The 26,706-nt window shown below is 53.6% G+C and overlaps 1 protein-coding gene and 1 non-coding gene across 4 annotated transcripts in view; both read left to right on the forward strand.

The window, feature by feature from the left end:
- Positions 1 to 26,706, forward strand: part of POLR3E (RNA polymerase III subunit E) — a 282,521-nt gene that overhangs the window by 245,177 nt on the left and 10,638 nt on the right. The window contains exons 2-13 of one of the 3 annotated variants that reach the window (XM_056138937.1): positions 12,174 to 12,239; positions 16,918 to 16,988; positions 17,933 to 17,983; positions 20,714 to 20,791; positions 21,626 to 21,741; positions 21,901 to 21,983; positions 23,627 to 23,734; positions 24,128 to 24,177; positions 25,162 to 25,281; positions 25,582 to 25,667; positions 25,795 to 25,839; positions 25,918 to 26,009. In XM_056138937.1, the coding sequence (XP_055994912.1) occupies positions 16,953 to 16,988; positions 17,933 to 17,983; positions 20,714 to 20,791; positions 21,626 to 21,741; positions 21,901 to 21,983; positions 23,627 to 23,734; positions 24,128 to 24,177; positions 25,162 to 25,281; positions 25,582 to 25,667; positions 25,795 to 25,839; positions 25,918 to 26,009 (865 nt within the window). In that variant the 5' untranslated portion in view covers positions 12,174 to 12,239; positions 16,918 to 16,952. Of the gene's footprint in view, positions 1 to 12,126; positions 12,240 to 16,917; positions 16,989 to 17,932; positions 17,984 to 20,713; positions 20,792 to 21,625; positions 21,742 to 21,900; positions 21,984 to 23,626; positions 23,735 to 24,127; positions 24,178 to 24,559; positions 24,788 to 25,161; positions 25,282 to 25,581; positions 25,668 to 25,794; positions 25,840 to 25,917; positions 26,010 to 26,706 lie in introns of those variants that run through there. The other 2 variants (XM_056138936.1, XM_056138938.1) reach the window with 2 other exon arrangements.
- On the forward strand, positions 11,836 to 11,917 carry TRNAL-AAG (transfer RNA leucine (anticodon AAG)). Its single transcript has one exon. It is a non-coding gene; the product is annotated as a tRNA-Leu (tRNA).

Here is a 26,706-nt window from a genome sequence, read left to right on the forward strand (position 1 = left end):
CTGAGTACTCTTCAGAGTTACCCCCAAGAACCAAGATGAGGGTCATACCCGAATACCATGAGGTGAGCCCCTCAAACAACCGAGAAATAAAGGATCAGGATCAGGTGGGTAGAGCCACTGCCAACTATGGGTAGCCAGCCAGCTTCCTCTGCCAGCAGAGACCTGAACAGCTGGCACAGAGCAAGAACAAAGCTACTGTAAGAAGGAGACCATGCGGGAATTTCTGTATTGAAGGGAGGGACCCTTCCCACTTTCTCTCCCTGCTGTGATCCAGGCATTGGCAACCTATGATACTTGGAGAAATGTCTAAAACATCTGAGCATCCTAAGACAAGAGACTCGCTGGTACTTGCCCCTGAAGATTCAGTCTAGACAGAAACCTCAGAGACAGTGACTCAGCTGCCCTAGAAATTCCCATATCCACAGAAACTCCTGGAAAAGTCACGCTTCTGAACTTTGACAAGTCAACCCAAGATTCACTGCCATTTTGCTGTTATTGGAGTTTTGGGGTCACACCCAGGGATGTTCAGGGACAACTCCTGTCTCAGTGCTCAGGGGGTCATTCTTGATGGTGCTTGGGTCTGTGAAGTGCTGGGAAGCCAACCCCGACTTCCTGCATGTAAAGCATGTGCTAAGCTTGTTGAACTATCTCTATGCCCCCAGCCCAAGATTCACATGAAAGGGAAGTACTCAGGGAACAATAGAAGAAAGCCACCTTGGAGGAAATATTGAGAGAAAACAAAAACATAAATGAGTAACTCAGGGTAAAATAAGGCATCCATGGAAAGAGGACAAGATGCTATTGAAAAACTCCACATGTTGGGGCTGGAGCGATAGCACAGTGGTAGGGCGTTTGCCTTGTACGCAGCCAACATGGCCAACACAGGTTTGATTCCCAGCATCCCATATGGTCCCCCGAGCACCACCAGGAGTAATTCCTGAGTGCATGAATCAGGAGTAACCCCTGAGCATCGCTGGGTGTGACCCAAAAAGAAAAAAAAAAACTCCACATGTTGAAGAGCGCTGGCTCGTATGAAACATGAGAACATGCTCGTATGAAAAATGAGTGCCTTTAGAGAAAGGCTGGAAAGTAAAGTTGAGGAAGACGGCCACGAAGTGCAACAACAACAGCAAAAACAAACCCTAGACACCAGAGGAGCAGTCAGTGGGGGGCTGTGCACATGTTCCGTGGTATAACAGTCATAACCACTTGTTATATTTGTTTGGTGGAAAAATTAGCTGAGAACAGTCTGTGATTGGGGCTGGAGGGATAGTACAGTGGGCTGGTCACTTGCCTTGCACGAATCCAACTGGGGTTTGATCCCTGGCATCCCAAATGGTCTCCTGAGCACCGCCAGGAGTAATTTCCTGAGTGCAGAGCCAGGAGTAAGCCCTGAGCACGACAGCGTGTGGCCTCAAAACAAAAAAACAAATAAATTAAAGAGCAGTCTATAAGTGTGTGTGTGTGTGTGTGTGTGTGTGTGTGGTTTGGGGGCCACACCCAGTGGTGCTTAGGTAGAGCTTTCTTCACTCCTGATAGTGCTCAGGAGGCCACACGCGGAGTTGGGACAAACTCGTGTCTGCTGCATACCAGGCAAGTGACTTAGCCCCTGTGGTATCTCTCTGGCTCCTAGAACCAGAATTCTAAGGTGCTTATTTCAGTCAAAATGTTCATGGAGCTTTTAAAATAAGTTAATTTGCATGCTAGTTACATATCAGCAAAAATGTAAAGTTATAGATACATTTTTACAAAACCACCTAAACTAAACATTAAATAAAATGGAACTCAGTCCTATTACTAAGAAAATCATTGAACAGTAAACAGATACTTTTTTTCCCTACTTATACTCTAGCAATTCCCAGGTCATCCTTTTTATTGTTGCTGTTTGCTTTTTGACTTCACTGTGGTCAGAGTTTACTCTTGGCTTTATGCCAGAGATCATTCCTGGAGGGCTCAGGGGACAGTGTGGGGTACCCTCCCCACTGTGCTATCTCTCTGGCCCCATCCCAAGTTGTCCAGAGAAACCATGTTCGAGAGTCCCCATTTGAATTTATGTGCTGTCAATATGGATACGTGCCAAATCCTTCTGAATTACAATAAGGGCCCCCCAAAAGATTTGGTTTCTTTTACCTTGGCAGACTTATCAGCATTTCAGACCACCAAAAGTGACTTTGAAGCCAGCTAAGACTGGGCTAGGTTTGTTCCCCCCTGCATGCCATGTAGAACCATGACAGGTTCTAGTTCTTTTCCTTCCTAAATACTTCGATTTCCTCATCTTGACTTCATGCAGTTTTACTTCTCTCAGTTAGAAACTAGATCAATTGCAAATGAATAGGAACCTTAGCATTAAGGGCTGTGCATACTAACCTGTTGGGAAAAGAGAAATCTTGTTATGGTCAATAATGTTTTTTCTCATTATTAAAAAAGGTCAGGAGGGTCCAGAGCAATAGTACTATGGAGAGGGTGTTTGCTTTGCTCACGGCATCCCCTGTGGTGGTCTTCTTAGGCCCCCCGAGAGTGATTCCTGAGTGCAAAGCCAGGAGTAAGCCCTGAGCACCATTGGTTGAAACCCCCCAACCAAACAAACACAGAAAGTTTAGGAGCTTAGGGGCTGAAGAGATAAAACATGACTCCTGAACACAGAGCCCTAAATAAGCCTTGAGCACTTCTGGGTGCCAGGAATAAGCCTTAAGCACTTCTGGGTGTGGCCCAAAACAAAAGCAACATTCTAAAAGGTATTTGTGAATGTAGAAAGGTATTGGGGAAAGTAGATGGGGAAAGAGGAGAGATTCGTTTGGAAAATGCAAGAACATCTTGGATCTGAAGGACAGGTGTCTCCAGAATAGGCCCATCGAGTACCCAGAATAATCAATAAGGGAAGACCCTAGAAACTTCCAGTAGGAAAAAAAAATCCAATCCAAGGACCAGGAACATTAGAAGTTGGAAGATGAGCCTTCTAAATTCTAGAGAATTTTTGTTTGCTTTTTTGAGCTACATTTGCAGGTGCTCAGAGTTTACTCCTGGCTCCACAGTCAGGGATCACACCTGCAGGCTAGGGGAGACCATATGGGACGCCAGATAGTGTTAAACCCAGATCAGCTGTGCATAAGGCAAACATCATACCCAGTATATGATCATTTCAACTCTGCGAGAATGTTTATTTTTCTTCATGTAGTTCTTCTTTTCCTGGCTATTTATTTATTTATTTTTTTTAGTGTGACACCATGAGGTACAGTTGTAGACTTACAAATATTTGTGCTTGGGTTTCAATTATACAGTGATCCAATACCCATCCCTCCACCAGTGCCCATTTCCCACCACCACGGATCCCAGTATCCCTTCCCCCTCATCGCCCCCCATCCCCCCCTGCCTCTGTGGCAGGGCATTTCCTTTTGTTCTCTCTCTCTTATTGAGGGTTGTTGTTTGCAAAAGAGGCAATGGGTGGCGATCATGTTTGGTCTATAGTCTACTTTCAGCATGCTTCTCCCATCCTGGGAGGATTCTCCCAACACCTTTATTTGGTGTTCCCTTGTCTATCTGAGCTCCCTTTTCCCCTAGCATGTGTGGTTGGCCTAGGAGAATGTTTTTTAACCTAGAATTACATATCCATACTTTCAATCAAGTACAATATATGGAATAAGTATACTTCTAGAGATGTAAACTCTCAATAAAAAAAAAAACACCCAAAAAAAAACCCAAACAAAAAGGAATGTCTCATGTTGTCTCTCGAGAAGAGACTCCAGGAAGAGAGTTAGCAAAGGTGGAGAGCTCCTGTGGGGGGCAGGGATATTTCTCAACAGTAGAATGGGATCTCCTGAAGAAACAGGAGTTGGACCTCTTGTTGAAGGAGTTGATTTTGGTAAAGAAATGAGAAGAAATGTGTAGGGTCCTGAAGAAGAAGGTGGATCCAACATGGCCATTTCCCCATGAGCCTGTCCAGGAGCTGAGGGAGGAAAGTCTTCATGAAGCAGAAATAAGGTTCTGAAGAGGGGGTTCTGGCATTGAGGCTGATGCCTTGCACTGTGGAGACCCTGGTTCAATTCCTGGCACCATCAGGCCAGAGCACAGAGTCAGGAGTAAGTTCAGGGCTGACTCTCTCTCTATCTCTCTCTCTCTCTCTCTCTCTCAGAAGCTGAAGTAATCGAATGCCTTTTAACTCCATGGAAAGAATAATTATGGACAGTCTGCTGTTGAATTAGTGACGAATTCATAGAAACCAGGAAATACTTAAATTTTGTTTATTTATTTTGTATTTTGAGCCACACCTCAATTACTTTTGGTTCTACACTCAGGGATCACTCCTGGAAGGGTTTGGGGGATCATATGGGGTACCGGGGATCGAACCCCAGTTGACTGCATGCAAGGCAAGTGTCCTACCTGTTGTACTATTGCTCCCGCTCCAAAGGTAATTATTAACTCTAGAGGAAAAAATTTTCTCACTTAAACGCAAAAATAGTCACTTTTGAGTACATAGCCTAGCCTACTGTCACTGTAGCACTGTCCTCCTGTTCATCTATTTGCTCGAGCGGGCACCAGTAACATCTCCATTGTGAGACTTGTTGTTACTGTTTTTGGCATATCGAATATGCCACGGGGAGCTTGCCAGGCTCTGATGAGTGGGTGGGATACTCTTGGTAGCTTGCCGGGGCAGAGAGGGACAGAGGAATCGAACCCAGGAACCCAAGTCGACGTGCAAGGCAAATGCCCTACCCGCTGTGCTATCGCTCCAGCCCAAGCTTTCAATAATTTACTGATAAATATCTTAATTAAAGTCTTTAATTTTATTAGTAGTAAAAAGTATTTACTATAGTATTTAAAATGAAATTAATATCTACTAATCATTGCCCAAATGAAATTTCATTATGACTCTTTGAAGAGGGTAAAAGAAGATATTTGTGTCAAGAGGGGTGGTTGGAATTAAAATGAAGGGAATACAAGCTCCAGTATAAACCTGTTTTTTAGAGGCAGGGGTGACATAGAATCAGATAAAAGGGGGTGAGGGTGGAATAGGGGTGATATGTATGCTAATTTGCTGCAGGTTGACTTTAGGTTGACCTTGTGACCACTCAACCCTGGAATGATAGCACAGTGGTAGGGCGTTTGCCTTACACGCAGCCAACATGGCCGACCCGAGTTCGATTCCTCCGCCCCTCTCGGAGAGCCCGGCAAGCTACCGGGAGTATCTCGCCCGCACGGTAGAGCCTGGCAAGCTCCCCGTGACGTATTCGATATGCCAGACACAGTAACAACAAAGTCTCCAATGGAGACGTTACTGGGCCCGCTCCAGCAAATCGATGATCAACGGGAGGACCTTTACCTATGTATGCTAATTATTTTTATAACAAATCTTGTAAATGCATGAAGAATTTGATAAAACGATGAAATTGAATGAAAGTTTTATATCCTAGTTTTAAAATAACTTGAATTTACTAGGTTAATTCACACTAGTAGTTAACTGTATTGAGCATCTGCTGTGTTTTTTTTTGTCTCAAGACAACATCAATTTTTTTTTTAAAGTTTTTATTATTTTTATGTTTTTTTTTTTTTTTTTTTGCAGGGACATGGGGACACACCCATCTGTGGTCAAGGCTTACTCCTGATTCTTTGCTCAAGGATTACTCTTTGCAGGTTCTGGGAATCTTATGTGGTGCTGGGGATCAATCTGGGTCAGTCACATGCAAAGTAAGCACTTTGCCCTCTAATCTATTTTTCTAGCCTGACAATTCCAGCCTTTAATGGTGCATAGAACGATGCACCATTGTTGTTTGTAAGGGAGAAAATCCTGGCAGTCAACTATATGGTATTGATGTTAAGATGTAGGTCAATTTAATTTTAATGTAATTTAAATTTTATTTTTGGTTTTCGGGTCACACCTGTCAGTGCTCACTCCTGGCTCTGCACTCAAGAATCACTCCTGGTACACTTGGGGGACTGTATGGGTGACCAGGGGTTGAACCCAAGTCTGTTGGTTAAAGTGCAGGGCAAGTAGCCTACCTTCTGTACTATTGGTCTGGCACTTTGAAGGTCAGTTTTAGAGATGTTAAAATATGAGAGCTATGTATCTTGAAAACAGTGATATGTGGGTATATCGGATTCTGGAATGGGCATCTGTATCTCTAACCCTGCCACAAATATGAGAATCACTGTCACTGTCCTCCTGTTGTTCATTGATTTGCTCAAGCGGGCCCAGTAACATCTCCATTGTGACAATTGTTACTGTGTTTGGCATAATACGTCTCAGGTAGCTTGCCAGGCTTTGCCCTGTGGGCGAGATACTCCAGAGTCTCTCTCTCTCTGTCTCTCTGTCTCTCTCTGTCTCTGTCTCTCTGTCTCTGTCTCTCTCTGTCTCTCTGTCTCTCTCTGTCTCTGTCTCTCTGTCTCTGTCTCTCTGTCTCTGTCTCTCTCTCTCTCTGCTCTCCGAGAGGGGCGGAGGAATTGAACTTGGGTCTGTGTGCAAGGCAAACGCCTTACCCGCTGTACTATCGCTCCAGCCCATGAGAATCATTGTGACCATTTTACAAGTGAAAAAAATGAGGCTTGAAAGGACACCCTTCATCTCCAAAGCATTTTCCAGGAATGCTTTCATTAATCAAGATGGGAAAATAGCGGTTCCGACATCAGATGTCTTTCTAGGCCAAGTTAAATCAAGTAAACTGATGATGTGTGTGTGTGGGGGGGGCTATTCTGGGTCACATGGGGTGAAACTGAAATGATAGGAATGAATGACAGAAGGCGCCACCAGCGGCGGCTCCTGTGGCTAAATTTGGTTCAGCAAGAAATCCCGGCTGGCAGGATGCAGACGGGAAACAGCCAGGAACAGAACAGACCAACAGATTGGCTGTTAGTGTGTTACAGAACCAGATTTTCAGCTCAGATCTGCGATCTTAGGGGGGACCCCTGGGCAGGCGTTGTGTGAGCTGACGGCAGCTGGCCAGAATCCGACTTCACGATAATGTCCCAATGAAACATTTGCTCCAGGCCAGTGCCAAGAGCGACTCCTACCCCAGAACGTGCTTCCTCTGGGGAAGGGCTGGGGCGTCCTGGGAGAGCATGTAGTTTCCTTGATTGCAGATGATCAGTTTCAGTGAAGAAGCCATCTATGGGACATCTATGGGACATTTCTGACTCTCTCTCTGTCTTAGTAAAGACAATTTATTTTATTTATTTTAAACTGGGAGGATCAACAAGAACCTGAGTTTATTTTATTTTAATTTGGTGGGAGAGGGAGGGGTTAGGTCATGCCAAGCAGTGCTGAGAGAATATTCCTGCCCCCAGCAGGACCATATGTGATACCAGGGACTCAACTAGGGTGGTAGAAAGCAAGGAAGGGCCTTAATATCCTTACGAGCTCTCCGACCCGGTAGAAACATTTCAAAATAAAAAGCCGTGACTAAATAATGGCTCTGTGAGGTAGAAGAGAATGTTTAGTTAAAGTTCACACTTCCCTCCTAGAAAGGAAAGTAAAAATGCAAAGAATCTGGCCCCAGAAAGGGAGGGACCAGAGTAAATGTGGGAGTCTTGAAGCAGAAGTTCAGCGTAACATGGAACTTTCCTCGTTGGCCCTATTGTTAACAGAGCGAAATCTTTGGGTCCTCTCTGAATCCGATTTCCAGGAGAAAGCACAGAATTGGCCCAATTTGGGTCTTGTAACCGCCCTCTTATGCTGTGACGGACAGTTGAACTGACAGTTCATCTGAGACCAACAGCCTAGAGGGAAGTTTTCTCAGGAAAAGTGACCAAAGAAACAGATTCCTTACCTGAGAGAAAGTATTCCCTTAGCGGGGAAGAGGAAAGGGCCCGGAAGATTAGAGGAAAGTGTTCGAGAAAATTATTCCAGATGATTTTGTTGCCAGCCTATGACAGAAAAATTGCTTTCTAAACTTGGCAGAATGTATAAACCCTCTGGAAAGCAATTTCCGTGATTTATACTTGGTAGAAACTTGATTTTTAATTACGGTGTCACTCACATAGAATACACTTCACTAGTAGTGGACAACTTGGTGGGTGTTAGGACATTGGCAGTCTGCCCAGAAAATTCCCTTCAGCTGCCCTCCAGGAATAGACCCCCCCACCCTTACCCTACCCTACACAAAAGTCACATTTCTGACTCTCTCTCTTAGTAGAGACATGTTATTTTATTTAATTTAAACTGAGGGAATCAATAAGGACCTGAGTTTATTTTATTTTAATTTGGTGGGAGAGAGAGGGGTTAGGCCACACCAAGCAGTGCTGAGGGAATATTCCTGTCCCCAGCAGGACCATATGTAGTACCAGGGACTTGAACCAGGTTGGGTAGAATGCAAGGAAGGGCCTTAATATCTATACTAGCTCTCCCACGCAGGAGAAATATTTAAAAAAAAATCTGTGACTAAATAATTGCTATATGAGGTGGAAGAGAATGTTTAGTTTTTAAAGTTCATACACATTTTTTTTTCTTTTTTGGTCACACCTGGCGATGCACAGGGGTTACTCCTGGCTTTGCACTCAAGAATTACTCCTGGCGGTGCTCAGGGGACTATATGGGATAACTGGGAATCAAACTCAGGCTGGCTGCGTGCAAGGCAAATGCCCTACCTACTGTACTATCGCTCTAGCCCCAATCTCATACACTCTTGACGGAGTGAAAGACAATGGGATGGGTAGAACCATTTTCCAAGGCCAAATCTCCGTGCCATTAAATTTCAGAAGAAACACGTTTCAGCACTTGATGAGGAGTGTTCATTTCTTTCCAGAAGGAAATTCATGGAGAGGGGCTGGAGAGCTAATGGAGCAGGTAGGGCTTTTAGCTAGCATGTAGCCAACCTGGGTTTGATCCCTACCATCCCATATGGTTCCCCAAGCACCACCGGTAGTAATTCCTGAGTGTAGAATGAGGAGTAACCCCTGAGTATCACTGGGTATGGCCACGAAAAAAAAAAGTTTATGCAGAAAGTTTTGGACTGAGTGAGATGTGGGATGAAATTTCTTTTTAGGGGCATAAGGGAGTGGGGAAGGGGAGAGAGACAGAGAGACAGGGAAACAGAGACAGAGACAGAGAGAGGTTTTAAGAGACAGAACCTATACTGCCCAGAGCATGGAGACAGGCACTGTTCATCTGTCAGCCACTAGATTGGAAATGTAGTGTGTTAGATTTGTGGTTACTGTTACTGTTACTGTGTCTGGCATATCGAATACTCTACTCTCGGTAGTTTGCCGGGCTCTCCCAGAGGGGCAGAGAAATCGAACTCGGGTCGGCCGATTTGTGGTGCTTACCCCTCCACCTGCCCCTAGCGAGGGCCAGAGAAGCAGGTCGTGCAAAAAGAAAAGTAGCGAATCACAGCACAGCAAGGGAAACTCAGTTTCAGTCTTTCATTCCCTCCTCCCACAGGAAGCTGCTTGGCTCTTGTACGCCCAGAAGTTCTGATGTAACATCTACTTCTCCAGCTTATCTTCACATCTGATCATCATCAAATAGCTGCCTAATGTTGTTGCAGAACTTAAGAAACGCCCCAAAAGGGGCCCTTCCAAGAGAGCCTTTGGCAAGCCTTGCCCTCCCTCTCGAGCATTGTTCTGTATGTATGTGTCAGCAAAACAAACCTGGATTGTTCCAAGAATGTCCCAGCAGAAACCACGCTAGCTTCATTTGAGCCCTCATCACCAGTTTCCGAAACTGCAATTGACAGCAGTGATACTAGCTTTTAGCAGAAAAAGGGAATTTATTACTATGGCAATGGGACTCACCCTGGGGTGGAGACTTGAGGCAGAGTACCATCAGGATTTCTCCATGATTCTCTGTTCTCGTTTCGCCACTGGTTTTCTTTCTTTCTTTCTTTCTTTCTTTCTTTCTTTCTTTCTTTCTTTCTTTCTTTCTTTTTCTTTTTTTTTCTTTGTGGTGCATGGTTTTTCTCAATTTTTCCATTGCAGAACACAGCCACCCTGCATCCTTCTTTCTCTCTACTTCTAATCAGTCTCTGAGACTAACTCCAACACTTACAACCATGAAAAATAAGCCAACAACTCGCTGTGTCTCAGTTTAGATTCTCAAGAGCAACTCTGAGTGGCCCATTCAGAATCTTCTATCTTGTTTGTCCTGTGATGTGTGTGGGAAGCTAACTAAGCTTTTGAAAGGGGGCTTCCGGGGAGCCACTCTGGGCTGCTCAGGCAAATCCTAGAAAATCCGGGGGGTGGGGGGTGGGGGGCAAAATGGCAGAAATTCCAACAATTATCTTTACCACAGAGATTTTCCCTTTTGGAAGATCTAGCAATTTAACAAAAACAGTCCTTTCTGCTCCTACCTCATTATGTCTAGATCAATACCAGGGTATTTCCTAGCTCTTGGCTATCCATAAAACATGGATAGGTCCATATCCATGACATGACACATTCGAAAAACAACTCAAGCTTTGCAGTGTTTAGCCTGTGGGAGGTGGGACTGAGATGGAACTGAGAGTTAACTGAAAACTTTTTCCAGAAACTATGATTCTAGAAATGATATTCATAGTATGTAATGAATGCATGTATCATTACATACACATATTACATGCATTGATATATATGTATCTAGATCTCAATGGATCTCAAAAATCTAATATTGGAATGAGAGGACAAGGTGCAAAATGGTATTGATACAACACAGTAACATTTATAAAAATACACAGAAAAATCATGGTATATATTGTTATGGATACACAGACAATATATAAGACTGCCTAGGAAATGAATGAGAAGGACATACATCAAATTTATGATAAAAATTAAAGGCAGAGAGCTGGAGGGATAGTACAGCGGGGAGGACTTTTGCCTCGCACGCAGCCCACCAGCATTGGATTCCCAGCATCCCATAGGGTCCCCGGAGCACCGCCAGGAGTGATTCCTGAGTGCAGAGCCAGGAGTAACCCCTGAGCATTGCCAGGTGTGACCCCCCCCCCAAAAAAAAAGTGACAGGCAGACTGTTAATAAATTTTTTCTGGTGTTAAATTTTGACTACAATGCACAAAGCAATAGCAATTTAATCTGTTAATTTTTTTTTCAGATTGAAAAAAGTATACTAAAATCTCAGGAAAATATTCTACACATCCTTATCTTGTACCAAAAGCCATCTAATAGCAAATTATTTTTAAGTGAAAAAAAAAGTTATTTCTTAATTTTTTACACGTTTCAGAAGTGACTTTAGTGTTATTTATAATGACCCAATACATTTTTAAATGTTTTTTATAAAGATTTAAAAGATACTCTGATATTTATCTCCATGTAAACTCACAGCCGCAGCCCCAGAAGGGAGCGGATATCCTAAGACAACAGTGGTGGGGGGGACTTGGGCGGAATCAAAGGAAAAGAGCATTCACGTTGTATGTGCCATTTTAATATTTGTTATAATGTTTTATTTGTATAACTGAAAGTCAAAAATTTTTTTTTCAAATAAAATCACCCAAAACTCATTCCCCGGGTCCTGCCAATCAGTCAAGCTCAGTGTGTGGTTTACTGTCCGAGTCTAGACTTGCTCTCGAAGACAGGGGACCCAAGTCTCCGGGGTGAAGCCGAGGAACCCGTGCTGAAGAACAGGTTTAAAATCCAGTTTCCAAAACCTTTTTTTGCTCTAAAACTCATTAGTAAGAAGTCTAGATCTAAATCTTGGCTCATGTGGAACAAGCCTCTGCAGGCCCTTTCCTGGAGCACATACTTTAAAAAAAGAAAAAAAGATAAGATGATGTATTAGAAAATAGATACGAGAAAGCACAGGCAACTGACTAAACGAAACGCTTCTGAAATAGAAGAGGAGAAAGAGAGGAACTCGCAAAGCCCTGTAATTGGCAGCAAAGATTTTAAAGAGCTTTCTGGCGCCGTGCTCGGCGTACAGGTAGCGTGGCCGAGCGGTCTAAGGCGCTGGATTAAGGCTCCAGTCTCTTCGGGGGCGTGGGTTCGAATCCCACCGCTGCCAGCTAAACTTTTGTCCCCGGCGCCCTCACCGCCCAGCGCGGAAGCTTGGGGCCTTTTTTGCTGGCGCACTAGCGCCTCCTGCTGCCGGTCGGGGCCGGCATGAATGGAACGGGCGAGGGAGGGGGCGGGCCCTGGGCGCGCCGGGGCGGGGCATTGTGGGTAAAAGGAAGCGCGAGGCCCCGCCCCGCTCTGCCCCCACGTGTCGCCTGGAGTCGCTCCGCCAGCAACATGGCGGCTGCCTGAGCGGAGCGCCGGCCCCGCCGCCTCTGCAGCCCGCGGGCCCTGGGCCGTTGTCGCCGGCCGCGTGCGGCCCCCGCGGGGAGGTGAGTGCGGCGCCGGCCGCGCCCGGGCCCGCCGCCGCCGGGCCCTGCTGGCGGCCGTGCGCCGGGCCGGGCTGCCCGTAGGCCGGAGGCCCCCGCCGAGCGCGGCGTGCCGGGGGCCGGGGCTGCGGGCCGCGGGGCGCCGAGGACGGCCGGGCAGCGTGCCGGGGCCCCCGGGCTGGCGGTGGCGGGGATCGGGGGGTGGACCGCGACCCCGGCCCGCGCGGGGCGGGGGCAGCGCGGAGGCCGCGGGCGGTGACTCAGGGTCCGCTCGCCGGTGCCCCGGCCCGGCACCTGTCCGCGGGGCTGCGGGGTCCGGCTCGCGGCGGGGACGGGGCGGCAGCGCGGGACCGGGGAGCCGGCCGCGCCCTGCCGGGTGCCGCGGGCCGTGGAGGGGACCCTCCCGGACCCCCACGCGGCCCGGGCCCCCCGCTTCTTCGTCCTTGCCTCCTCCTCCGCGCCCCCGGTCCGCAGGGCCTGACCATCCGTCGGGCCGAGGAGGTGTCAGCGGGGCGAGCGGCCACCGGCAGGAAGGCGAGGTCGTCCTGTCGCGTGTGCTTGAGCACCGCCGGCTGGGGGCGGGGGGCGGCGAGAGATCTGATCTCGGGGGTCGCCACGGACCCCCACTGCCGTGCCAGCGCGCGGGGTGGGGAGGAGGTGTCATCCCAGCTCGGCGCTGCGAAGGGCCAAAATATCAGGGTCAGCGGGCGGGGGAGGAACGCATGTTGCGAGTCATAAGTGGCCTGCGCCTCGCCGCGGTCGCGGTTGTCACCTCGCTTCTGGCCCCGGGTCCCCTCCCGCCGCCGGCCTCTGGGTGAAAATAGTGAGGGTCGCGGCGGGGGTTTTAGAGGCCGCGCGCGGGCCCTGGCAGGGAAGCAGCAGAGGTGGGACTTGAACCTGCGCGCTCGGGCGCCAGAGTCCGGGCACTTGCCTGCCGGACCACCCCTTCCTCCGCCCGAGCCGTGCGGCGAAGCGGCTATGAGACCCAGCCGCCCAGGCCCCGCTGCCGCCATGCTCCGGCACCGTGTGACCTTGGCAAATGACTGTCCCAACTTCTCTTTCCTCCTTCCGGACGGAGACTAATAGAACCGAACCCAACTGGGCCCTTGAGAGGACCGGGCGAGAGTGTACTGGAAAGGGCCCGGAGGACGATGTTCCGGCTCTTGCTTTGACAGAGGGTGGGGTGGGGGGCTGCAGGTGACCCAAAGAAGGGAAATGCACCCCCTTCCCCACTTCTGGGGTCTACAGAACCAGGTTGGAGAGGACTTGCCCGGGTGTCCTCACCCCATAATTCCCCTTATTATCTTGTCATCCCACCCCAGCGGCCTCGGCTTTTCCAGATTGGCAGGCTAGGTTCCAGGGTGTGGCACGGGTGCCCTCCCATACATGCTCTGTACTGGACCCTCCTTAACCTGCGGTCTGTACCCTCTTGGAACTCCTTCGGGCGGTTGCAGGACCCCATCTAGTATCTTGGGTCAAGGCCAGACCCACTGCCATGGGAGAGGAGGCCATAGGGTTCCCAGGTGGTCGCTGCTGCTGGGAGAAGCTTGGACCATGGTGGATGGCCAGTCTCCTGCTCAGAGTTAGGCTCCGCGAGGAAAGGGTCTCTGATACCGGCTTTCACACCCTCTGTCACGGGTGGTTCTAGGTGATGCAGACAGCAGCTTGGGTTAGAGAATGAAAGGAAGGGTGGGGCAAGGTAGTATGGAACAGAGGGTAAAGGCGCTTGCCTTGTGATCACTCTCTTTCTCTCTCTCTGTGTTTTCATGTTTTTGTTTGTTTTTTGCTTTTTGGGTCACACCTGGGGTTACTTCCCGGCTCTGCACTCAGGATTTACTCCTGGCAGTGCTCAGGGGACCATATGGGATGCTGGGAATCAAACCCAGGTCGGCCGCGTGCAAGGCAAACGCCCTACCTGCTGTGCTATTGCTCCAGCCCCTGTGTTTTCATGGTTTATTTATTTTTAAGTTTTATGTTTGAGCCACACCCGGTGGTCCTCATGAGGGGTTTACTCCTGACTCTGAGCTCAAGGATCACTCCTGGCAGAGCTCAGGGGACCTTATGGGGTGCCCGCATCAGCTGCATTTGAGGAAAGTGCCCTGCCCGCTGTATTGTCTCTCTGGCCCCATATACTTAAAATGTTTTTTTTTTTATTTTTAAAATTGAGATTCTATGTTTACAGTACCTTTAATAACCTCTGGGTGATTCCCAATACCTCCTAAGGTCCCCAAAGCACAGAACCAGGAGTAAGCCCTGAGTACCTGCCAGGTGTGGCCCAGAAAAACCAAACACTCAAAGGTCGTGATTTCTGTGGTCACGTGATGAAGCCAGCCTAGTCACTGTGTCCACTGTGTGGTGGAGGACATAGAGGACTGAGGGCCCTCGCAGGTCTCATGTTTCGTTGCCGGTGGTAACTGGTCTGTGGCCAGTGGACTAGGTCGCTGCAGACGGTGATGAGAACCCCAGTGGACATAAAACAGGGAGATAGAGCCCGGGGGGAGTCTGAAGGACAGAGAGGGACTGGTCAGGGAGTGGATCTCCTGGCAGTCGGCTTGCAAGAGAAGGAGCCCAGCTTGAGAAGTCCAGGTGAGCAAAGGCCCGGAGGCAGGGCGGCCATCTGGTGCAAAGGTTTGAAGGCCCAGCAGGTGGCCATCGGGCCAGGGCCAGCAAAGGGTACACCTGGCTCTGCTCAGGGACCCCTCTCTGGTGGGGCTCAGGGATATGTGGGCCGGGGATCAAACCCGGGTTGGCTGCGTGCAAGGCCCCCTCTCCTATCACTTGGGGCCTGGCAGTAGATTTCTAACTGTGGGTCTTTGGTGAGTACCTTGAGTGCTATCAAGTGGGAGGTTGGAGTGGGCTGGTGGACCAGCAGGAGTCTAGTCAGACACCCTGTCCAGAAGGAGAAGCCTGGCTTAATGGTGCCTCTCCCTCTGCTCTCTCTGACCATGTGGCACTTGACCGGGGGGGGGGGGGGGTCGGGGGGGACGGGGACGACAACCTGCTGATTTTGCCTGGGGACCCTCCCAGGCCACGTCCTCTGGGTACACAGCCCCACGCCCTGCTCCCTGGGGCGGCTTTCTCTGTTGTCATGAACTCTCAGTTGCATAGTCTGTGGCACCCTGGGCAGCCCGTGCAGGCAGGTGGGCACCGAGCACCCCCTCTCCTGCCACTCACCCGGCCTTCCATCTCCTAACTCCGAGTGACCGGCTCGTCCCCCACCACATCAGCCTTCTTTCTCAGCTCCCTGAGAAATTGCATCAGTAGGTATTGAGTGCCTGCTGTATGCCAGTCAAGGGCACAAGTGCCACAGCGGCCGAACAGACCCAGGTCTCCCACTTATGCCACTTGCTGTGGAGTGAGGGCTGGGGACAGGCTATAAGTGCGCAGCTCCAGGTGACCAGGCAGGCCAGGGGGCAGGACAGGTAAGACCTTGGGTGGCATGGTAACATTTATGCAACACCCTGGCTGGTAAAGCAGGGAGCCGCAAAGGGGAGGGGGAGGGGCAGTTACAGCAGCTGGGGGCGTCAGGGTCTGAGAGGTTGTTTAGGGGGTCCTGGGGCTGGGAAGGAGAGTTTGCAGGAGGTAGCATCGGGGTAGCCAGCAGCTAGACTGGACAGGGTGAGACCAAGAGATGTAGCAGGGCCAGTGGCCGCTCTGTGGCTGGAGTACGGATTTGGAGCAAGTGCGGTGGGCAGAGACCCTGGCTGGCCCACCGTGGCCTGTTGCCGGCCTCCCACTGAGGGGGGTTGCTCCCTTCATGCAGTTTTCTGAGTGAAGGAGACGAGGCAGATCTTGCATGGCTCTGGCCCAGAAGGGGAGGCCCGGGACCAGAGGATCCCTGGGTGCCTCTTACGTGACTGCACCCCACTTTGGGAATGTGAGCGTCAGCTCAGCTGTGAGGCTGATCTCTGCCAGGAGCCCCTTACCCTTCATGTGTGGACCCCCCCCCCCATCCTTCCATCTCTCAGGACCCAGCCTAAGGCTCCTCCCCAGCCTCCACATGGTTCCCTGAATGCTCCTGGCCCCTCCTACCCACAGTTTTTAACCACCAATGTCTTCTTTGAGGGGAGGGCGTATCTGACAGTGCTCAGGGTATACTCCTGGCCCTGCCCTCAGGGATCACTCCTGGTCGGGCTTTAGGGGACCATGTGAGGTGCTGGGGTCAAACCTGGGTTGGCTGCGTGCTGGGCAAGGGCCTTACCTACTGCTCTGCCCCCCTCTCCCCCTCCCCCACCCCAGTTTGTCGACTTGCCTGCACGTGGCTCATGTGGCGTCTCAATACCCCAGGCCTGTGGTATGGGTGCGGGCGAGGGGCTGTGGAAGGCCCTCTGGAGGAGCGTACGTTGCGGTGTGGCCCAGGGTCATCTGGGACATGGAACATCCATGTAGTGTCGAGCCCTAGCGAGCCTTTCCCTTCCTGGGTCCCCTTCCTGGTGTGGGGCTCCTTGATGAGATCCCCATGGTCCCTGTTAGTGTCTGAGTGTTTCTGCCTCCGCTCAGCGCTTCTTTCCCGCGTGGTTCCTCTGCTCCTCCCATCGGCACCTGGCGTCTGCTCGCGGGTCTCTTTCTGGGGCGTTGTGGGCTTACCCCGGTACATGGTACAGTTCCCCAGCACCCAGTGGACAGCCCTGATATCTGGGCATCTGGAGCTGACCCCCAGACCTCTTGTGCTCCCTTGCAGATTGAATCCGAGGACTGTGCGGCTGCCCCCCTAGTATGGCCAATGAAGAGGATGACCCAGTCGTACAGGAGGTGAGCGCTGTGCCAGGCCTCTGCCCGCAGAGACCTGCTTCCCCCATGCCCTCGCCCTGCCAAGTCCCCAGTGCAGAATCCAGAGAGGCCCCCCTGCACCCCCAGCTCCTTCCCGTGGCTGTGCTTTGCGCCACCCACTTTCCTGGGTCGTGCAGTCCACGAGGGCCGCGCTCTCCATCCTTCCACTGTTGATCCACAAAGCAGGTGCCACTGGGCGCCGAGAAGCACTCAGTGACTGCAGCCTGCGGAAGTGGACCTGACAGTTCCCGCTTCTTCCTCCGCTTACCCGGTCACTCTGCAACATTCCCTGAGCCCCGGGGCGGGGGGGGGGCAGGGGGCAGGGGGCAAGGCAGCAGGGAGCAAGGCAGTACTTCTGCCCTTGGCACACTGCAGGGATGGACTCCCTAAGGTCAGATCGAACATTTCAGGTCTCAGGATGGGGCCCGAGGGAGAGCACAGAGCCAAGAATAGCCCCTGAGCCCCTCTGGGTGTGACCCTAAAGCCTGAAGGGGAAAGATAAGTCACCGGGAGCAGGCATGGAGTGGCAGGTTCTAGAGTCCGCCTGTTGCCGGGGGACTGTGCCCGCCACCTGAATGCCCTTTGCACCGGCCTCTGTGCTGGCTGGCCCAGAGCGTCCGGAGGCAGGAAGGTCCGCTGCTGCAGGGCATGGGCCGCTGGGGTTGGCAGGAGGACGGCTGGGCCCACCCACTTTTGCAGGCCAGTGCCCAGTGCGTCAGAAAAGCATCGCCTTGGTCTCTCCGGGAAGATGTTGTTTCCGGGGGTTCTGATGAGCCGGGATGGGCGTGCTTTCCTCTCTTGTCCAAAGGGGCTGAGCTCCTCGCCCAGACTGCCGGGACCTGGGCTGGAGGAGCATCCGCAGGAGCGGCGGGAAGGGCCCTGGCTTCTGTTGACATCCTGGTCAAGTCTTCTCCCCTTGTTTCCAGATCGATGTGTACTTGGCCAAGAGTCTTGCGGAGAAGCTCTATCTGTTTCAGGTAACTGCAGAGCCGGCAGGAAAAGAGGGGAGGGCGTGGGGGGGCGGGCACCGGAGAAACACCCTCTGCTGGGGTCTCCTGGTTGCAGGAGTGTGGCCACTTGGCTCTCCGCTTTGCCAGGGGGTCCAGGGCAGCGCCTTGATTCTGAGCTGGGCAGAGCCAGGTAGAGAGCAGGGAGCGGCAGGATGGGGTTGGTGCTCACAGTCCGTGGACACTCAGGCAAGTTCGGTGATTCTGTGCCTCAGTTTGCTGACATGCAAAATGAGGGTAGTAGTCACACCCGTGAGGCTTGGAGGAGCCCACCTGGAAATGCTTGGAACACTGTACAGAGAGACACAGAGAGGCCCGGGGTGGGTTTTCTGCAGTCCCCACCCGCTGCAAGCCTTCTACCCGCCACCCCTACCCCCCAGTTTTTAGCCCTGCTTCCTCCAGTTTTCGGGCAGTTGCCTCTCCCCTGGCTCTCAGATTCTGAGCCTTGAGGTTGACACAGCACCCCGGGGCTGACCCCTCTCTTCCCAGGTGCGTCCTGTAATTTGGCGACAGCTTTATTGCCATGGAAGTCACCTGTAACAGCTCAATCCACCATCAAAGGGGCCGGACCCACGATCTTTCAGACCTCGGTTTGCAGTTTTGGACAGGCAGCTCCTCCTCGTAGCCCTCTAGCAGCCTTGGACCTATGTTCTACCGCTGGGTTTGCCTGTCCGGCTGCTTCATGGCAATAGAGTGTGCACGTGGCCTTTTGGAGTCTGGCTTCTTTTGCTTGGTCCCCCTGTTTTTAGGGTTCACCCCAGGTTGTTGCAGGGATCCAGGCCCGTCATTGCTGGGGACTTGTCCTCCGTTGTATGACTTCATGTGACCGCCCCAGGCCCCCGCCCCCCATCATTGTTGGGCCAGCTTTTGGTGTCTGAGATATTTCATTAAATAATAAAAATTATCGGCTGGAGCGATAGCACAGCGGGTAGGGCGTCTGCCTTGCATGCAGCCAACATGGCCGACCTGAGTTCAATTCCTCCGCCCCTCTCAGAGAGCCCGGCAAGCTACCGAGAGTATTCGATATGCCAGACACAGTAACAACAAAGTCTCCAATGGAGACGTTACTGGGCCCGCTCGAGCAAATCGACGATCAACGGGAGGGCCTTTACTTTTTTACTTTACTTTTAATTATTTAAATTAATAACTTCCCCTTTGGACTGATCTGAAGTGAAGTGTTTTTTGTTTGTTTTGGCTTACATCTGGCGCTACACAGGGGTTCCTCCTGCCTCTGCACTCAGGAATCACTCCTGGCAGTGCTTGGGACCATATGGGATGCTGGGGATTGAACCTGGGTCGACTGCATGCAAGGCAAATGCCCTCCCCGCTATGCTATCGCTCCAGCTCTCTGAAGAGTGTTGTTAAAAGCATTCTCAGCTACAGGCTGGAGCGATATACAGTGGGTAGGGCTTTTGCTTTGCACGCAGCTGACCTGGGCTCGATTTCCCAGCATCCCCATATGGTCCCCAGAGCACCGCCAGAACTAATTCCTGAGTGCAAAGCCAGGAGTAACCCCTTAGCATTGTGCCAGGTGTGACCCAAAAAACAAAAGAAGCATTCCCAGCTAGGGTTTTGTGGGGACGTGAGATATATATATATCTATATCTATCTATCTATCTATCTATCTATATATGTAGTTTTTTTTCTTCCATTTTGGGCCACACCCAACCGTGCTCATGGCTTACTCCTGAGCACCGTACTCAGGAATTACTCCTGGCAGTGCTCGGCGGGGGGTGGGGGGGATCATATGGGATGCTGGGGATCAAACCCCAGTCTGCCGTGTACAGAGCAAATGCCCTACCTGCTATATTATTGCTCAGCCCTTTTTGAGTACTGACTTGGTAGTGGACGTGTTGGGTCATATGAAAGCACTGCACTTGTTTTGTTTTTGGTCTGTTCTTGTTTTTTTGAGCCACTCCCAACAGTGCTCAGGACTTAACTCCAGCCTTTGCACTCAAATCACCCTGTGGGATGCCAGGGATTGTGTCTGGTCAGCCATCTGCAAGGCGAGCGCCCTCCCTGCTTTACTATTGCTCTGGCCCCCAAGGTTGTTATTTTAAGAGCATGATCCCCAGGTTGCTTGGCCCTCGCTCGGGTCTCTCCTAGCAGGGCTCTGGAGACCATATTGTGTGCTGGGAATTATAGTAGGGTCTGCCACATGCAAGGAAAGTGCCCTACCCGCTGTGCTACCTCTTCAGCACACCCGGGTATTTGCACGTGGTTGCATCCACACACTGACCCCGCAACCTGGGAGACGGAGGGAATTGTGGCTGCGACGGAGGGTGTGATCCAAGTAACTCAACACTGCGAGTTGTGGAGGACTCCAGGTGGTTGGTGGGGGACCAGCGCCTTCTCAGTTGTCTCTCTGTTGCGGGCAAGCTCAGAGATGGGGTGTCCAGCCCTTCAGCACCCGGCACTCTGCTTGCCCCTTGTGCCCTCTGGCCTTGCAGTCCCCATGCTCCAGCCCCCTTCACCTCCCCTCTCCCCGCGTGGCCGGTGAGCCAGCTCCAGGTTTTGAAGCCAGGCCGCCCTCTGTGGGTCGCTAAGGCCTGCTGACCTGCTGGCGGTGCCTGTTGGGATTCCTGGGCATCTGCCCTTTGTAAGGCAGCTGGCTGGTGCCCCAGAGCCTCTGGTCTGGTCTGGTTTGGGGCAAGTCGGCGTTGATGGGGGGCTGTGCTGACTCTCCCTTCCCCTCCCCAGTACCCCGTGCGGCCTGCCTCGATGACCTACGATGACATTCCACACCTCTCAGCCAGGATCAAGCCCAAGCAGCAGAAGGTGGGCTGCTCTCTTAGCAGGAAGAGGATGTGGCATGGTGGGGTGATGCTAGAGGGAATGAAGGGGGGGGAGAGGGGCCATCTGGGAGTTGGGCATGCAGAGGAGGAAGCAGCAGACAGACCAGGGGGCAGAATGAGGCCTCAGATGATTAAGAAAACTGCGTCAGGGGTGAGTACGTGGTCCCCAGGATGGGGTGAAGGGAAAGTGCCTGGAGGGTCCTGGAACTTGAGACCGGCTTCTCTGTGTGCCTCCTGCAGCTGTGGCTCTAGCACCCCCTAGCGGCGCTGCTTCAGCATTGCCAGTACCACTGGCTTGGTGGTGGTGGTAGCTATTAGCATACACACGTGCACGCAGAAAAATGGGTACAACGCATACACTTACTCTCTGTCTGGGATCAAACCGGTGCTCGGCATGTGCTCTGCCATTGAGCTGTATCCCTTGCCACCAATCTGGAATCAGCAGCATGCGAGTCCCTTCCCCAGTATTCTCTCTGGGCCTCTGGCTTTATGACCTCCAAGAGGTGCTGGGGATTTTCATGAGAGAATCTGTTGATTATTTTGTGTTGGTACCTGATTCAATGGTTTTTTGGGGGGGGGGGTGTGGGCACAAATAAAAGGGTACGGTACTCCCCATTTCTTCCTCTCACCAAAGTGAAGCGGCTCTTTGGCTTTCTGTCCGAATTAGGGTTTGTAGGTTTGGGTGTAGGAGGAAGCCTGGGGCCGTGGGAGAGGGGGCACTGCATCCTGTTGCTGTCCCCATGGCCGGGGCAGGGGTTGGTCGCCCTCAGAACTGTGCCTCGGGGTCCTCATCACTGGGAGTGCTTGGTACCTCCAGGTAGAGCTTGAGATGGCCATCGACACCCTGAACCCCAACTACTGCCGCAGCAAAGGGGAGCAGATTGCGCTGAACGTGGACGGTGCCTGTGCCGATGAGACCAGCACGTATTCCTCGTGAGTTGTCGGGCCACGGTTGGGCTCCCCACCACATCTGGGTCTGTTACAGGCCCTTCCCCCTCCCCCGCTTGGTTCCCATAGCCCATCCTTCGGGGATGGGAGGGACTGTGGCCACCAGGCTTCTTCCCCTTGATGCCGTTCTCCCTTGTGCTCCAGGAAGCTGATGGACAAGCAGACCTTCTGCTCCTCCCAGACCACCAGTAACACCTCCCGGTATGCCGCTGCACTCTACAGGCAAGGTACCCTGCTGGGCGTCCGGGGGGTGGCGCCCCTGGGCTGAGTGGGTGGGGTGGAGGCTGGGGCTTTATGGGCTGACATCCATGGGCTGACATGAAGCGCATCTGCCACTGAACACACACACACACGCGTGCGCGCACACACACACACGGTTCGCCTTTTGAGGTGGGCAGCGGAATTTTGTTTTAAATACAAAGTCCTTGTGCTGACAGCTTCTCCCCCGGGGTGCATTGTCCACGCAGGTGTTAGAGTCGCGGGCACGGCGGGGAGTCTGCTCAGTTGTGTGGCATGTGAATCCTGCCTGTGTGACTGGAAACGTCCCAAATATTAGAAGTACTTAAGGGCTTATAAAGCCGAGTTGAGAGATGGTACAGCTGTAGGGCACAAAAGGAAATGAATTTGAAAACAGAGCAGAAGCAAGGTCGTGTCTCCTGCTGCTATGCTCTTCGAATCTGCCCACAGCGCAGGGATTGGGTTCCTAAAATCCAAGAATCTGCAGGCCTTGTAGCCAGGGCCGTCACTCAGTTCCTCCTATTCCTCCTAAGCCTCGGCGGCCTGTTCCTTCTGGAGCCCGGGCAGCCTCCCCGAGCCTCTGCAGCTCTTTCAGCCTCCATTGACTTGATTGAAATCGATCAAGTCAATGTCTTTGCGCAGCCTCGCAGGCCTGGGTGTGAGGGCCCGGAAGCAGAGGCTGCACTCCGGGGACCACAGCCTTAAAGGCTCTGATGGAAGAGGTGGTGGCTGAGAAGAGGAAGAAGAGAGTGTGTGTGTGTGTGTGTGTGTTGTGCTGTGGTGTGCTGTGGTGTGCATGTCTCCGGAATGGGTACATGTAAGGGTGACCTGGCAGGGATGTGTGTGTGTGTGTGTTGTGTGGTGTGCATGTCTCCGGAGTGGGCACATATAAGGGTCATCTGGCAGGGATGTGTGTGTGTGTGTTGTGTTGTGGTGTGCTGTCGTGTGCATGTCTCCGGAATGGGTACATGTAAGGGTGACCTGGCAGGGATGTGTGTGTGTTGTGTGGTGTGCATGTCTCCGGAGTGGGCACATATAAGGGTCATCTGGCAGGGATGTGTGTGTGTGTGTTGTGTTGTGGTGTGCTGTCGTGTGCATGTCTCCGGAATGGGCACATGTAAGGGTGACCTGGCAGGGGTGTGTGTGTGTGTGTGTGTGTGTGTGTGTGTGTGTGTGTGTGTGTGGTGTGGTGTGCATGTCTCCGGAGTGGGCACATATAAGGGTCATCTGGCAGGGATGTGTGTGTGTGTACGTGTGTGTTTCTGTTTGTCTGTCTGTGTGTCTGTGTTTCTCCGGGGTGGTCACACATGAGGGGGATCTGGCAGGGGCCAGGAAGAGGCACGGGAGGTGTTAGCTGTGGGGGTCTGTCCAGTGAGTGCCGGCACCGGGACCCGGCTTCTGTGCTCCTGTGGCGGTGGCCTGAGCACAAGCGTCTGCTCATGGGCTGATCCAGGCTGTGTCCTTGGCCGTGTCCCCCGATTGCCTTCAGTTGGTCCTTGAGCTTGTGGGCTGCCCTGGGGTGGGGGGCTAGAGCAGAGGTGTGGGCGTTGCGTTGCGGGCAGGGGAGTCCAGGGCCCTTTGTAGCTCCAGCCCAGTCCCATGGGTCGGGTTCAAGGCTTCCTTCCTCTGCCAGGAGAGCTCCACCTGACACCTCTACACGGCATCCTGCAGCTGCGCCCCAGCTTCTCATATCTGGACAAGGCAGACAGCAAGCACCGCGAGCGGGAGGCGGCCACCGAAGGTGAGGGCCCAGCCGTGCCACCTGCTGGTTGTGTGTGTGTGTGTGTGTGCGTAAGGGACCAGCTGTAGGTTGCCGCGGCAGCCCTCTCCACAGCTTTGACAACTGAAGTGGTGTCCAGGGCCAGGGTGCTGACCGTGCCAGGCAAGGCCCCAGGTTCCATCCCACTCCACTCCCACATCCCACACCACTGCCAGGGCTGGGCCCTGTACCTTAGCTGGGGTTGGCCCTGTGATTGGAGACCAAGTGTCCCGTGGTCACGTGAGTCCCGAGGTGCTCCGGCAGCCCTTGGGTCTTGGAGAAGGGCCGCCCCCTCCCCCTGCCCCGAGAGGCCTCCCCGGTGGGTGGGCTGGAGAGCTGGGGTCGGGCTGGATGCAGGCTCGTGTCTCTCTGCAGCTGGAGACTCTTCCCAGGACGAGGCTGAAGACGACGTGAAGCAGATCACGGTGAGCGTTGCCTCGGCATGGCTGAAGGCGGGCGTGTCTGGGCTTCAGGGGCTGTAGCAGCACCAGGGTTCACCTTGGGAGAGAGCTGGTCGGACCAGCCTCACTGACCCCCCTCCCTCGCCCCCCGAGAACCCCGGGAGCTCAATCCCTGTGGTGATCACCCGCTTGACTGTCTCAGCAGTGGGGCCCGGGCGCAGCTTCTCTCTGACAGTCCTGTCGGCTGTGGGCTCTCCCCTTGAGCAGTGTCCCCCGTTTCGCATCTCTAGGCTCCGACGTGTGGGCATGGGCAGTGTGGCAGAAGGGGCACCGTGGCGTTGCTGCAGTGGCCGTGGAGGGGGGGTTTCTGGCGTCGCAGCCAGGGCGGGGGGCACCCCCCTGTTCTCTCCATTGCTGTGGGATGCCTTCGCCTTCCCTTCTAGCGGACTCCCTGCCCCGGCCCAAGAGTCCCCGGACTCCTCCGCAGCAGCCCGGCCCTGCGGGTGCCTCTCCCGGGCGGGGGCCTGAGTCGGGCGCACCCCCTAGTGTCCTGGTTACTGGAGAGCTGCGGGGGGCTGGATTCCGCAGCCCAGCCCCGGCCTCCGTCTCCGGATTGTCTGGCCCCGGCGGTTGGGTGAGTGGGGGTGTCCCCCAGCTTCCCAGGACCGCAGGGGCGAAGAAACTCTGTCTCATCACTTCCGATTCACCTCCGTTGGTTGACCCAACCCTGAACGAGCCCCTGTGACTGAGGGTTTGGGATTCAGGGTCTGCGTCCGAGTCACGTGCCCACTTCTGTGGGTGGGGTGTCAGGAAGAGGGGGGTGCAATGCCCCCGGGCATGCGAATGCTGGGCAGGCGGCACCAGAAACACTGCTCCTTGGTCACGGAGGGACCTGGTGGAAGGGGCTTGCAGAGACTTGTGCCGGGGTGGGGGTGGGGAGTGCCCCCTCCCTTCCCTGGTGAGCTCCCGGGCAGTGCCCCAGGCCTGAGCCAGATGCCCCCACCCCAGGTCCGCTTCTCCCGGCCCGAGTCGGAGCAGGCCCGGCAGCGGCGCGTGCAGTCCTACGAGTTCCTGCAGAAGAAGCACGCAGAGGAGCCCTGGGCCCACCTGCACTACTACGGCCTGAGGGTGAGCCCCCTGACGGGTCGGGTCAGGGCCCGATCCTGTGGAGATAGGAAGGGGAAGCAGGTTTAGGGGAGGGGTGAGAGGGGAGAGAAGGGGCAGGGTTAAGAGGGGGAGGGGAGAGAGAAGGGGCAGGTTAGGGGCGGGGAGCGAGGAGGGGCACTACCGGTCAGGAGAGGTGGGGGCAGAGTTGGGGGCGAGCTGAGTGGCAGACAGGCTGCTGGCAGGCATCACCTGGGTGGTGGCGTGGGGGTGCAGGAGGGACCTGGCGCTGACTGAGATGTCACACCCCCCCCCCCCCCCCAGGACAGCCGCTCTGAGCACGAGCGCCAGTACCTGCTGTGCCAGGGCTCCGGCGGGGCCGAGAACACGGAGCTTGTCAAGTCGCCCAGGTGAGGCTGGCAGGAGTGTTACCCCGACCGGGGCCTTCCTGGGATGCAGCCCCCTCTCCGTCTGGGTGTGGGGTCTGGCCGAGGGGAGTCGGGCCTTCTGCCACTGACGCCCGCGCTCTCCCCACAGCGAGTACCTCATGATGCTGATGCCGCCCAACCAGGAGGAGGAGAAGTGAGTGGAGGGGGGGTTGGACCCCTGCACCCCACCCCTATCAGCCTCTGGTCACCCGTCACCCTTGTTTTCCAACAGAGACAAGCCGGTGGCCCCCAGCAACGTCCTCTCCATGGCCCAGCTGCGCACCCTGCCCCTGGCCGACCAGATCAGGATCCTGATGAAGAACGGTGGGTGGCCGCCCTCCCTCTCCTCCAGGACGCAGCGAGCACCCCCACGGCAACTTGGGGTTCCTGTGCGCCCAGCCGTCGGGGTTTATTTGAAAGTGCCCAAGCCGGCTGCCGGGGCTTCACAGCCTGGCATGTCTCAGAGGTTTCCCGTGCACATGTGTGGCACTGCAGGCCTCTGTCCCTGCCCTTTCGTCTGCAGCGGGCAGCTCGGAGAGGAGGGGACGCTCCCCAGGGTGGCGTGCAGAGCCCAAGCTCCTCCAGGCTGCCAGGCCCAGCCCCACGGCTGTCCCAGTACTGTTGGGGCCCCTCTCCCCAGACAGTCGGAAGGCAGGGCCGCGGGGCCTGGGAACCGGGATTCAGGGGTTTGCTCCTCCGAGCTGTCCACGTGGAGACCACAGCCAGTTCCAACTGCCCAGACTGGTGTGGGGGTGTTTGGGCAGAGGAGAGCTCAGTGGTCAGTCCAGGCCCCGCAGTCTGGGTCGCACGTGGTCTGGGCTCACTCCTGGCTTGGTGACTTGACAAGCTGAGTGTCATGAGTTCTGTAACCAATAGCACCTTGTCATCGCCCTCAGTGGCTGTTTCCCAGGACTGGAGTAGGGGATGGGAGTGGGGGGAGCCACAGGAGACAGCCAGTGGCTGATGCAGCTGCCTTGCCCCTGGGACTGGGTGCCAGCTGGGTGAAGGGCGTGGCCAGGCT

Source organism: Sorex fumeus, unplaced genomic scaffold, assembly GCF_029834395.1.
Source record: "Sorex fumeus unplaced genomic scaffold, SorFum_2.1 ptg000130l, whole genome shotgun sequence".
NCBI classification, from domain to species: domain Eukaryota; kingdom Metazoa; phylum Chordata; class Mammalia; order Eulipotyphla; family Soricidae; genus Sorex; species Sorex fumeus.